The sequence below is a fragment of the Zootoca vivipara genome, chromosome 17 (assembly GCF_963506605.1).
Source record: "Zootoca vivipara chromosome 17, rZooViv1.1, whole genome shotgun sequence".
NCBI classification, from domain to species: domain Eukaryota; kingdom Metazoa; phylum Chordata; class Lepidosauria; order Squamata; family Lacertidae; genus Zootoca; species Zootoca vivipara.
In genome coordinates, this window is record NC_083292.1 from 27,247,795 (window position 1) to 27,260,773 (window position 12,979).

Consider the following 12,979-nt stretch of genomic DNA (forward strand, 5'->3'; position numbering starts at 1 on the left):
AAGGTCCTTGTATTAATTTACAAAGCCTTAAGCAACTTAGGTTTAGAGTACCTAAGAGGTCACTGAGATCATCCGCAGGAGCGTTGGTGGCTGTTCCCAGAGTTGGTGAGGCACATTTGACAACAACAACAACAGGAAGAAGTAAACAAGCCTTTACTGTCATTGGCTCCGGTGTCGTTCCTCTTCATTCCACCTCCATGTGGAATGTCTGTGGAATGTGGAATTGTGGAACACTCTGCCATTGGAGATTCCGCAAGACTCCTTCAGTTTCCTGTATTAAATGCCGCCTGCTGAAAACTTTCCTGTTCTGTCAGGCAATTAAGAATGAATGGATCTTTCCATAATCGTTAGCTGATTTCTGATTTTAACTCCGTTAGGTTTATTGTTTGGCTTTTATATAGATGCAGTAATTGTTGTAAACCGCTCTGGTACATTTTTTAATGAATATCGGTGTATAGATAAATAAAATGTCTGGGAGCTTCGCGCGGTCAAGGAGAGAGATTCAGCTTCTCTTGTTCAGCCTTCCTCCTTGTGTGGAAGCTCTGTTAGCAAGACTGAACAGGCTTTGCAAATGCAGCTGCTCATCTCTCCCTCCCAAAGTCCCCCCCACTTCCTGTTTTCAACCCATTGTCTGTGAATTGGCTGACTTTGGCATGAGATGAGCAGATAAAAGATTGCCAGGGCAGGAGATCAAGCTGAGCACAGCAGGGCCACAAGCATCTAGCCAGTCCAGAGCAAGGGGACAATTCAGGGCTTTGGGTTAAAACCCAGAGGCAGGTTCAGGCAAGCCAACAAGGGGAAGGGGAGATTCTTCAGATGTGCTTAGACTAGCAAGGGTGGACCTGAAGCAGGTCTTAGTCTCTCTTCAGTAGGTTGAAAACCGTTTCCGACCCATTTAACAACAGCAAAAAAAGGCCTCTTGACCACACCCAAACAGCTGAGCCAGGTTATCAAGGCATACCCTCCAACATTTCTCTGATGAAAATAGGGATGTTCTATTTAATAATAATAATAATAATAAATAATGTTGCTGTTTATACCTCACCCATCTGACTGGGTTTGCCCCAGTCATTCTAGGCCACTTCCAACATGGGGGGGAAAACATAATAAAACATTAAACATAAAAAAGGTTCCCTATACAGTACAAGGCTGCTTTTAGATGGCTCAGGGGTCGGATAACGCCCTAACCTCCAACATGTCTCTGATGGGAATAGAGACGTCCTAAGGAAAAGCGGGACGTTGCTGGATCAAATCAGAAACTGTAATGGCTTCTGTAAATCTGAGACTGTCTCTGGAAAATAGAATCATAGAATCATAGAGTTGGAAGAGACCACAAGGGCCATCCAGTCCAACCCCCTGCCAAGCAGGAAACACCATCAAAGCATTCTTGACAGATGATAAAAAAAATTTCTTCAGTAGCACCTTAAAGACCAACTAAGTTTTTATTTTGGTATGAGCTTTCGTGTGCATGCACACTTCTTCAGATTATCAGATTATCATCATCTGTTGACAGATGATGATAATAATAATAACAATAATAATTATTATTTATACCCCACCCATCTGGCTTGGTTTCCCCAGCCACTCTGGGCGGCTTCCAACAGAAAAATGAAATAAAATAATCTATTAAACAAGGCTGCCTTCAGATGTCTTCTAAAAATCTGGTAGCTGTTTTTCTCTTTGACATCTCATGGGAGGGCGTTCCACAGGGCGGGCGCCACCACTGAGAAGGTCCTCTGCCTGGTTCCCTGCAACTTGGCTTCTCGCAATGAGGGAACCACCGAGAAGGCCCTTGGTACTGGACCTCAGTGTCCGGGCAGAACGATGGGGGTAGAGACGCTCCTTCACGAATACTGGACCGAGGCCATTTAGGGCGTTAAAGGTCAGCACCAACACTTTGAACTTTGCTCGGAAACGTACTGGGAGCCAATGTAGATCTTTCAAGACCGGTGTTATGTGGTCTCGGCGGCCGCTCCCAGTCACCAGTCTAGCTGCCGCATTCTGGATTAGTTGTAATTTCCCAGTCACCTTCAAAGGTAGCCCCATGTAGAGCGCATTGTAGTAGTCCAAGCGGGAGATAATTAGAGCATGCACCACTCTGACGAGACAGTCTGCAAGCAGGTAGGGTCTCAGCCTGCGTACCAGATGGAGCTGATAGACAGCTGCCCTGGACACAGAATTGACCTCTGCCTCCATGGACAGCTGTGAGTCCAAAATGACTCCCAGGCTGCACACCTAGTCCTTCAGGGGCACAGTTACCCCATTCAGGACCAGGGAGTCCTCCACACCTGCCTGCCACACTCCTTGGCAGCAAATTCCACTGTCGAACAGCTCCTAGGGACACTTGGGGGGGGGGTTGTCAAGGCTATTGGTGGCTACTAACTACCGTGCTCTGCCTCTGTGGTCAGAGGCAGTAAATGCTTCTGAATACTAGTTGCTGGAAACCACAGGAGGGTAGAGGACTCTTGTGCTCTTGAGTTCTGCTTGCCAGTTTCCCACTGGGGCACCTGGTTGGCTGCTGTGAGAACAGGATGCTGGCCTTGATGGGTCACCATTGGCCTGATCCGGCAGGACTCGTCTGATGTAAATTTGAGGGAACCTCTGGCCAGTGTCCTGGGCTGGCCGAGTTTGCATTTCTTGCAGCGTCTCAAACTTTGGGTCCCCAGCTGTTGTTGGACTACAACTCCCATCACCCCTGACCACTCGTCCTGCCTAGCTAAGGATGATGGGAGTTGTAGCCCAGCAACAGCTGGGGACCTAGGTTTGAGAAACACTGCAACGTTATGGATTGGCTGGTGACTGTCGAGTCCCTTGAGGCGAGGAGCCCGACCTCAGCAGCCCATCTGTGAAGTTACCGTAAATGCAAACTCAGCCAGCCCACAATAGACAGGTTGTGCCTTTATGAGTTTTGTTGTTGTTCAGCTCTATAACGGGACGGCATGCCTCAGTGCTGACAAAACATTTCCTTTCCTTTTTTAAAAAAGTTGCTCTTGTGGTTAGCCTTGCAGAAGCCACTTCTTTCAACTGCTCCTTCTCTCAGCTCCAGACCTCCTCACATGTAAAGCAGGAGTATTGACACATGGGGTGTTCCTTCAGCTCCACAGGCCAGCTGAGATTTCTGTCTTGGAACGCAGTATGATTGCATCTCATGCGGAGGTTCCGTTCCAATGAAGGTCCCATGTACACATGAACATTGTGTGTACATTGTGAATCCCCCATACTCTGAGAGCCAGCATGCTAAGCAGGCCTGGCCCCTCTAAGCAAGGCAGAGAGCTAAAAGTTGTTCCCCTAGCTCATCTCCAAAATCTTTCTCCTATTTTAGTCTTAATAAGATGAGGGGTAAAGGTAAAGGGACCCCTGACCATTAGGTCCAGTCGTGGCCGACTCTGGGGCTGCGGCGCTCAAGATCAGGGGAGGGGTGGCCAATTGCTGTGAAGGTTTTATATACTGTAGTTTGAAAACGATTCCCTTTAGTTGAAACAAAAAATTAAAAAAAAAATCCTTCCAGTAGCACCTTAGAGAACAACTAAGTTTGTCATTGGTATGAGCTTTCGTGTGTGCATGCACACTTCTTCAGATACACTGAAACAGAAGTCACCAGACCCTTATGTATAGTCAGAGGGTGGGGAGGGGTATTACTCAGAAGGGTGGTGGGAATGGGTGATTGGCTGACAGGAGTGGTAAACCTGTTGACGACTGTTAACAACTGCAATTGGTCTTGCAGGCAAAAGCAAGGGGAGAGATGGCTGAAGAAAGCTTTATCATGTATAATGAGATAAGAATCCAATGTCCTTATTCAGCCCAGGTCTCTCCATGGTTTTAAGCTTGGTAATGAGTTGCAATTCAGCAACTTCTCTTTCCAGTCTGTTTCTGAAATTTTTCTGTAATAAGACAGCTACTTTGAGATCTTGTATAGAATGTCCTGGGAGATTGAAGTGTTCTCCTACTACTGGTTTCTCTGTCTTGTGGTTCCTGATGTCAGATTTATGTCCATTTATCCTTTGGCGTAGGGTTTGGCCTGTTTGTCCAATATAGAGAGCTGAAGGGCACTGTTGGCATTTGATGGCATACACAATGTTAGAGGATTAGCAATTAAATAGTCCTGAGATGGTATGTTTGATGTTGTTGGGGCCAGTGATGGTGTTGTCTGGGTGTATGTGGCAGCAAAATTGGCATCTGGGTTGATGCCAGGCTGATTCCCTTTAGGATAATACTGGTTTAAATGGTTAGTTGACGAGGTTGTCATAAGACTGTAGAGATGGAAGGGGCCAAAGGGTAATCTAGTCCAAAGCCCTGCAACCAGTGTTAGAAACTCAGGTATATAAGCTAGGCGCCAAATGGCTCCTTACACCAGGGTTACAGCCGGCCAAGTGGAATGCCTAGCTGTCATTTGGGGGGCAGATGGCTTGAAAGTTGTGTCCTGGCACTTCACTTGGTTGCAAGTGGCCAATAGCCAGGTGCAAAATGCGCCTGGCAAATTTCCAACGCCGCCTGCAATGCAAGACCGTTTTTCCTGCAGCAAGCTTAAGCACAGATGCTCCTCCGGAAACGGTATATGCTTGATATCTCATGTGTAGTTTATGGGATGCAGCAGAGACTGGGCTCAGTCTTGTTTCCAGCACTTGTGTGTTTTGAGTCCAAGTGCGGGGAAGTTGGGGGCCCTGCTTGGAAATGTAAACGGGGGAAGCCCCATTGAGCAGAAGTGCCTGTAGCAGCACCGTGCTTCCTGTTGACCCCGCTGTGCTGGGAAACTGGACTGGCTGTCCCAGTGCACAGGCGGGGGTGTTGTCGTGGCTCTGGGGAGTTTTCCAAAATGGTAAGAATAGGCCTGGGGGCACAGGCAAAGAAGAGGTGTCTTCAGTCCTTTATTATTATTATTATTATTATTATTGTTACTATTATTGTTGTTGTTATTATTATTATTTTAAAAAAACACTTAGGAGCAATAATCAATATTCAACAATCTCTTTCACACACACACAAAGACAGAGAGAAGAACCAGATCTCTAACTACATTTAACTTTTAACCTTGAGATTTTCAGCAAAAGTATCATTCCACAAACCTCCATGTGTCCTCAGAGCCCATAACCCATGTTCCATTGATGTTAAAGGTAAAGGGTAAAGGGACCCCTGACCGTTAGGTCCAGTTGCGAATGACTCTGGGGTTGTGGCGCTCATCTCGCTTTACTGGCCGAGGGAGCCCGGCGTGCAGCTTCCGGGTCATGTGGCCAGCATGACAAAGCCGCTTCTGGCGAACCAGAGCAGCGCACGGAAATGCCGTTTACCTTCCCGCCTGAGCGGTACCTATTTATCTGCTTGCACTTTGACATGCTTTCGAACTGCTAGGTTGGCAGGAGCAGGGACCGAGCAACGGGAGCTCACCCCGTCGAGGGGATTTGAACCGCCAACCTTCTGATCAGCAAGCCCTAGGCTCTGTGGTTTATCCCACAGCGCCACCCGCATGCTTCCATTGATGTTACATATGTAATAAAAGCCAAGCAAGGCTGATTGAAAAGTGGTGATGGTTTTCGTCTGCATGACTCTCTTGGACGCGGGTTGTCTGTTGGTCCATTGGTCTTGAGTTCCAGATCTCAAAGAGGTCTGCATTTAGTGTCTTCCAATACCTTTCAATAGATAGCAAGCCCACACTGCTGCTTTTATACCTCCAGCCAGTATTTTATATGGTGGCTTGTAGCATGGAGGGTTAAAGGTGGGCCTGCCTTGCCTCTACTGCCTTGTCTCCACTTGGATCAGCCCCCTGAATTGTGCGCAGCTGCAGATCTCCCTTGGGATCCACCCAGGATGGCAACCCCACCTTGCTTTTCAGCTGGCCCTTTTTGAATTAACAGGCTGCTTTGGGGGGGGGGCAGGGGGCTGGGTTGTCTGTCCAAGAAAACTTACAGCTCACAAAAACTGTTTATGAAATCCAGTAGTACAAGCACCGTGTACATGTTTAAAAAACCAAGGCCAATTAAAATAAATAAAAAGGCTGGCCGTGCAAGAACAAGTCTCTGAAATGCAGCCTGGATTAAGGAAAAGGCAGCACAAAATAAATGAGGCTTTTGGAAACCCATCTTAAAATAAATTTGTTTTTGTTTTTTTTAAAAATAATATATTTATTGAAAATTTTCCAACATACAAATATACATAACATTCTTTGTTCATCATACATTGTTCCAGTAATAAAAAAACCAAATACTGGGAAAAGAAAAAATAGAAAATAGAAGAAAATACAAAAGCATAAAAAAAGCAAAAAAATCTTATTTCTAACCCTTATTAATAACTTCGACTTCCCTGTCCCTCCTTTCCCGAGTCTAATTTTTACCCAACTTAAGCAGCTCTCTCAATAGCTTAAAATAAATGTGGACACTTAGGAGGGAAGGAGAGGCTGGTCTACACTGACTGACAGGGGCGGCTCCCCAGGGGGTCAGGCTGGGGGTGCTCGTACCTGGTGATGCTAGTGGGGATTGGACTGGGGGCCTTCTGTATGCAGGACAGGTGTCCTCTGCCCATGGGCTCCAGACCCTCCCCATTAATGCTATAGATCAATGCTTCCCAGCTGGTGCTCTGTGGACCACAGGGGCTCCGCGTAACCCACCCATGGCACCACTTACTTAACAAAAACTGCCATACAGATATCGAAAGGTTCAGAAGCAGAAGGTCCCTAGCTTGGCTTTTGAAAAACAGGGGTCTGCAGTACTTAGCTAACTGGGAACCACTAGATAGATGTGAGCTTAATCTGCAAACTAAAATATTTTCCAAGTCCGTTTTGCTGCTCTGCAGATGACTGCATGCAAGACCCGAAACACCCGGGCATGTATTAGTCCTGGAAGACAACACTTTATGCTTGGTGGTTGTTTCAATAAAGTTTGCATCAACCGTTAGCTCAGCTGGTGTTGATAATGCCAAGGTCGCAGTTTCAGTCCCCATATGGGCGGCTTGCGTATTCCTGCATTGCAGGGTGTTGGGGGCCCTTCCGACTCTCGTGATTCTATGCCGCCTTCCTCCCCCCCCCTCCACAGGCTACGACTTCGCGGCGGTCCTGGAGTGGTTTGCTGAGCGTGTGGACCGCATCATCCTCCTCTTTGACGCCCACAAGCTGGACATCTCGGACGAGTTCTCCGAGGTGATCAAGGCCCTGAAGAACCACGAGGACAAGATCCGGGTGGTGCTGAACAAGGCGGACCAGATCGAGACGCAGCAGCTGATGAGGGTCTACGGTGCCCTCATGTGGTCGCTGGGCAAGATCATCAACACGCCCGAGGTGGTTCGTGTCTACATTGGCTCCTTCTGGTCCCACCCGCTCCTCATCCCGGACAACCGGAAGCTCTTCGAGGCGGAGGAGCAAGACCTCTTCAAGGACATCCAGTCCCTCCCGCGAAACGCTGCCTTAAGAAAGCTCAATGACCTCATCAAGCGGGCCAGGCTGGCCAAGGTGGGTGCCCGGCCCCAGCGTGGGGGGGGGGCTTTTTCCTGTCCTTCAAGACCCGGGAGGTGTGTTCTGACTCCCAAGTGAGGTTAAAGGGAACCAGGCAGAGGGCCTTCTCGGTAGTGGCGCCCCATCAGATGTCAAGGAAATAAACAACTATCTGACTTTTAGAAGACATCTGTAGGCAGACCTGTATTGGGAAGCTTTTTAACATTCGATGTTCTCGGGTGTTTTTATACTTTGTTGGAAGCTGCCCATAGTGGCTGGGGCCATCCGGTCAGATGAGCAGCATTATTTAAATTTATTTAAGGGCAGAGGGCCCATTGGTTCACCCTCATCCAAGGTCCTGTTTAGGTCAGTGGTCTTCAACTTCTTGAGAGCCAGGACTCCTCTGTAGCAGTATGAGACCCATTTTCAAGGGCAAAAGGGGGCCCCTTGGGGTTGGAATGGCATGGGCAGGGCTGTCCTGTTGAAGACCAGTTATCTAGCCCAGGTGTGGGGAGCCTGTCTCCCTCCAGCTATTGCTGGACTCTAACTCCCATCAGCCCCAGGACACACGACCCCAAAAGCCAGTGATGGGTGATGGGATTTGTAGTCCAGCAATATCTAGAGGGAGACAGGCTCCCCACACCTGGCCCATCCTTTTTTTTTTTTTTGAACATACTTTTTATTAATTTTACAAAATACAAAAAAGCAAAAAAAAAAAAAAAGGTACATACTTAAACCCCTTTTCCACCTCCTTCCTACCCACCCACATGGGTCCTCCCCTGCCACAGAAGTATCCCATGTATGTGAACAGTCAGAGATGGTCCATTTTATGCTTGGGTTTCTGTCCTCCCCCCCCTCCCCTGGCCCCAAAGCCCCCCCCTGCCACCAGGGAGCTCCAGCAAACCAGGGCAGTACGCAGGAGGACATCCATCCAACCATCTATTGTCATACCAAAAAAAAAAAAAAAAAAGAGAAAAATAGAAATAGGAAAAAAGGGGGAAAAAAAGAAAGGGCGAAAAAAGAAAAAAGAAAAAACAATACAAAACAAAAAATTTTTCTTGCATTCATAGTTGTAAAACCATATTTTGTGGGCTTCCCCTCCCCCCCCCTTCCCCGGTTTTCATCCCTTTTTTATCATCTGCAACAGTTTCTTACTTTATAAAAATACACCTTTGCATCTTATACAACTTATAAATCAATTGTTAACATTTTCATCTAATATTCAAATCATTGAGAAATCAAACTCCCATTTTCTCTTCCCGTGCCTAATTTTTTGTTTTTTCTCCCTCTATAAGCCTCCATATTATTCACATTTTCCAAAATCCATTCACTTTTAAAACTATAACTATTCTCAATTTAACCTTACATCCCCGATTGCCGGCTTCCCCCCCCAATCCAGCAAATTCCAAAATCAGCAGACCAGTTATAAACCTGTTAATCCATCCTTAATCACAACATCACTTTCCCTTCACCCCACCCCCTGTTTACAGTCTTTTGTCATCCAGGCCACCATACAGGACCCCTGAATTTCTTCTCTTCTCTGCATATTTTTTCCTTCTTCCCTGTGGGCGTTCTGGAGTTCCAATGATACCAATCGTGCCCCCCTCAAAAGCAGGGCACTCCATCCAACTTTTTGTAGAGTAAAGTCATCATTTTTTTCGTGGTGTGCTTCATTTTGTGTTGAATCATCACAATCCTCATCTTCTTCTTTTCCTTCCCCATCATTGTCATTCTCACATTCATCTTTTTCAGCGTCAAAAGCTTCATCTCCTAAAAAATCATATTCCGCCATCACCTCCTGGAATTTTTCCTGTAACTCTTGCCGTCGTGTCTCCTCTTGACATAACTCTATTCTTGTTTCCCACATTAAGGTCAAAACAGACCGCTGGAACTCAGGGGAACACTTTTTTGTTGACATATTTCAGTCCTGCCAAGGTCAAAACTTGTCACGTGGGGTGGAATATGATCACAGTTTATTTTTCGACTCCATTTTAACAAGCTGGCTGCATTCTTCAAGTCTTATTGACAATAAAGTTCGAACTCACATTTCACAAACACTTAAGCCAAAAAAGAAATTCCACAAAGTCCAGAAATACAAAGTGAAGTAAAATTTGACTTATAAAACCTGACAACTCACTGGGTTGTCTGGGCTGCCGGCTCCCGAGTGGAAAGGTTTTTTTCTTAGGCTGTGCCTCTTATTGCAGGGCAGTCATAAACCGCAGTCTCTCTCCCCTTTTCACCCTGCATCAAAGGGGAGATTCTCTTTGATGCCTTTGAGGGATCCTTTGAATTGTAAATCTTCTGTTTATGGCTTCGGGTTTCTATTTACTGTCTCTTTTGTTGCCGTGGGGGGGGGGGGTGGCTTCCTCTTTTCTCCCCTCTCTCCCAGATCCAAATTGTTTTATAATAATCCAAATCATGAGGTTACTTACAGTCTTTTCCAATCGTTTTATTTTCGGAAGAATCCAGCGCTCTCCGCCTTCGGCTTGAAGCTTCTCCCTGCTAGAATAACGTTGCCGCTCAAAATGGCCCCCGCGACTTCTACCCTCCTCGCTCCGGAGCTCTTATTAGAGCTAGCCGAAGAGTTGGGGAGTCCGGATTGGGTCTGTGCCGAGCAAATTGCCCTCGGGACGCCCTTCCCGAGGTTCTAAGGGGCGCAGCGTCGCTCTCGCTGCCCTCCCCACTCCTAGCAGAGACGGGCCGTCTCGGAGACGAGACAAAGCCCCGCCGATCGACGCTGGCGCTGAACCCGGAAGCCCACACCTGGCCCATCCTTTATTTATTTTTGCAGCCGCTTGTGTCACCTGCAGTTGCTGAGTTCTCGGCCTCCGCTCTCCACCCCCCTTGCAGGTCCATGCCTACATCATTAGCTCCTTGAAGAAGGAGATGCCCAACGTCTTCGGGAAGGAGAGCAAGAAGAGGGAGCTGGTGAGCAACCTGGGGGAGATCTACCTGAAGATCGAGAGGGAGCACCAGATCTCGCCGGGGGATTTCCCCAACCTCCGGAAAATGCAGGTATGGAGGGATGTTGGCCTGTGAGTACATTTGGGGCAGAAGCCGGCGGGGCTTGGGGTTGCCTGGAGAGCAAGGAGGTCCTGGAGTCATGCCGCATGTTTGTGTGTGTTGCAAAAATCACAGTGTAGGGGAAACCATGAAGCCAGACAATGCTTCTCTTGATTCCTGCAGCTCCTGTTAACTCTGCTGCTTCAGCTCTCCCCACCCCTTCCTGCGAATCACAAGAGCAGGTGCTGGAAAGAATCACGCGGGGGAAACCGTGAAGCCAGCCAATGCCTCTCCACGGCTCCATCCTTGTTTCAGACATTGTGATACATCGCGGTGTTTAGCTGGTGATACATCACGATGCTGAAAGTTGGTGGCTGGACTCTCCTTATGATGTTAAGTTGTGATTTTTGCCTGCCAGCTTAAGCACCAGTTTGCCTGCCTCCGAGCACCAGTTGCTGTGGCGACTGCAAGTGGGGAGAGTGGCGCTGTTGCGCTCAGGTCCTTTGAACTGATCCTGCAGGTGGGCTCCTCTTCCCCTGCAGTCAAGAGGCAGCGATGCTCTTGACTGCAGTCGCAGGAAACCACGGAAGGGGAGAGTATTGCTCTTGCGCCGGGGTACTGCTTGCAGGTTTCCTATAAAGGTCAGCCAATGTGAGACCAGGGTGCTGGACTAGTAAATAAGTTATGATGGATGTAATACAGTGGTACCTCGGTTTAAGTACACAATTGGTTCCGGAAGTCTGTACTTAACCTGAAGTGAACTTTCCCATTGAAAGTAATGGAAAGTGGATTAATCCGTTCCAGGCGAGTCTGTGGAGTACTTAAACTGAAAGTACTCAAACCGAAACGTACTTAAATGGAGGTATGACTGTAATGGAATTCTGGATGGTATAGTTTTTGTAAGGGATTTATGATACATAAAATGAACCATGGAAAGAGAAAAAGGGAAGTCATTTATATTTTAAGGATGTAAAAATGAGTACTTTAAATTGTAAAACCGAAAATTTAATAAAATTTTATATGCCAAAAGAAATACGGAATGCTGGACTTTACATCAGGCTCTTCACATGCCCCCCCTTGTTGTCCCCCCCCAGGAGCTGCTGCTGACCCAAGACTTCAGCAAGTTCCAGCCGCTGAAGTCGAAGCTTCTGGACGCGGTGGACGACATGCTGGCCAACGACATCGCCCGCCTGATGGTGATGGTGCGGCAGGAGGAGTCTCAGATGCCCACTCAGGTGGTGAAGGGCGGGGCCTTCGAGGGCACCATGAACGGGCCCTTTGGCCACGGCTACGGCGAGGGGGCAGGCGAGGGCATCGACGACCTGGAGTGGGTGGTGAGCAAGGACAAGCCCACCTACGACGAGATCTTCTACACCCTCTCGCCCGTCAACGGCAAGATCACGGGCGCCAGCGCCAAGAAGGAGATGGTCAAGTCCAAGCTGCCCAACACCGTCCTGGGCAAGATCTGGAAGCTGGCGGACGTGGACAAGGACGGGCTGCTGGACGACGAGGAGTTTGCCCTCGCCAACCACCTCATCAAGGTCAAGCTGGAGGGGCACGAGCTGCCCTCCGAACTGCCCTCTCACCTGGTGCCGCCCTCCAAGCGCAGGCACGAATGATGCCACCTCCCTCTTGACTCTGCCCAGCCTTGGGTGGGCCGCCTGCCACCAGGAACTCGACTTCGAACTCCCCCGCCCCGCGAGAACAAAAGACGCCACCCCAAACCCACAGATCATTTCGTTTTTTTAAAAAAGAAATGTTTTAATACACCTGCTATCTTTGAGGCAAGTCGTCTTGTGTGGTTCTGGGGAGGGGTCTCTCCCCTGTCGGTATCCTCTTCTCTAGATGAGAGCCCGCAGGGGTGCGGACGCCCAATTTCCCACCAGGTGTGGGGCCACTCCCAGCACCTGTCTGACGAAGGGCTCACCTGGGCTGAGGCCCACGCGACTTTGGTGCTTTCACTCCCTCAGGTGGTTTTTTCCCGGTCAACGCTCGAGAGGGTGTCCATAACTCCCTCGCACCCTGTGGTGTTTGGGTCCTGGTTCAGGGCCTCCGGATCGTCGTGGGGCCCGCCCCCCACTTCTTGGGTGACGCCACTGAGCCTTGGCAACCTTAAGGTGACCTCCTCACTTGCCCCCCCCCCCAATGCCATCACAGTCGCTTTCTGAGAACATGCAACACCACCTGTTTTGACACCTCAGACTGACGCATCACTTCCTGCTTTGCCCAAGAGGTAGTTGTTGTTGTTTTTTGACATCACTTCCCCCTCCACCCACCCACCCTGTGCCTTTACAAAGTGGTGCTATAATGGGATTTAATGGGACCAGCTGCTCACATCCCGGTGGCAAAGGGTTAACGCTGCACCGAATGCATCTCACACCCACACCCCTGGCCATGCCATGCAGGCACTGGGCAAGAAATTGATAGGGAGGTGATGGTGGTGATGGCATTGAGTGGAAAAGGGGGGGTTGGGTTCTCCATATTGCACTGATCTTCTGGCAAGGCTGGGCTCCACAGTGGGCGTGGGGGGTCTCCAGGGATGAGCTAGACCTGGATCTG

The 12,979-nt window shown here is 48.6% G+C and overlaps 2 protein-coding genes across 2 annotated transcripts in view; both read left to right on the forward strand.

Annotated features, from left to right (window-relative positions):
• The window catches only part of EHD1 (EH domain containing 1), a 33,638-nt gene extending 21,591 nt beyond the window's left edge, over positions 1-12,047 (forward strand). Inside the window, exons 3-5 of the mRNA XM_060269736.1 lie at positions 7,023-7,435; positions 10,268-10,432; positions 11,515-12,047. Of these exons, the coding sequence (XP_060125719.1) occupies positions 7,023-7,435; positions 10,268-10,432; positions 11,515-12,039 (1,103 nt within the window). The 3' untranslated portion in view covers positions 12,040-12,047. The remainder of the gene's footprint in view (positions 1-7,022; positions 7,436-10,267; positions 10,433-11,514) is intronic.
• A 532-nt stretch (positions 12,048-12,579) lies between these two features.
• CDC42BPG (CDC42 binding protein kinase gamma) overlaps positions 12,580-12,979 on the forward strand; it is a 67,456-nt gene continuing 67,056 nt past the window's right edge. Inside the window, exon 1 of the mRNA XM_035097809.2 lies at positions 12,580-12,653. The gene's annotated coding sequence lies outside the window, so the exon portion shown is untranslated. The remainder of the gene's footprint in view (positions 12,654-12,979) is intronic.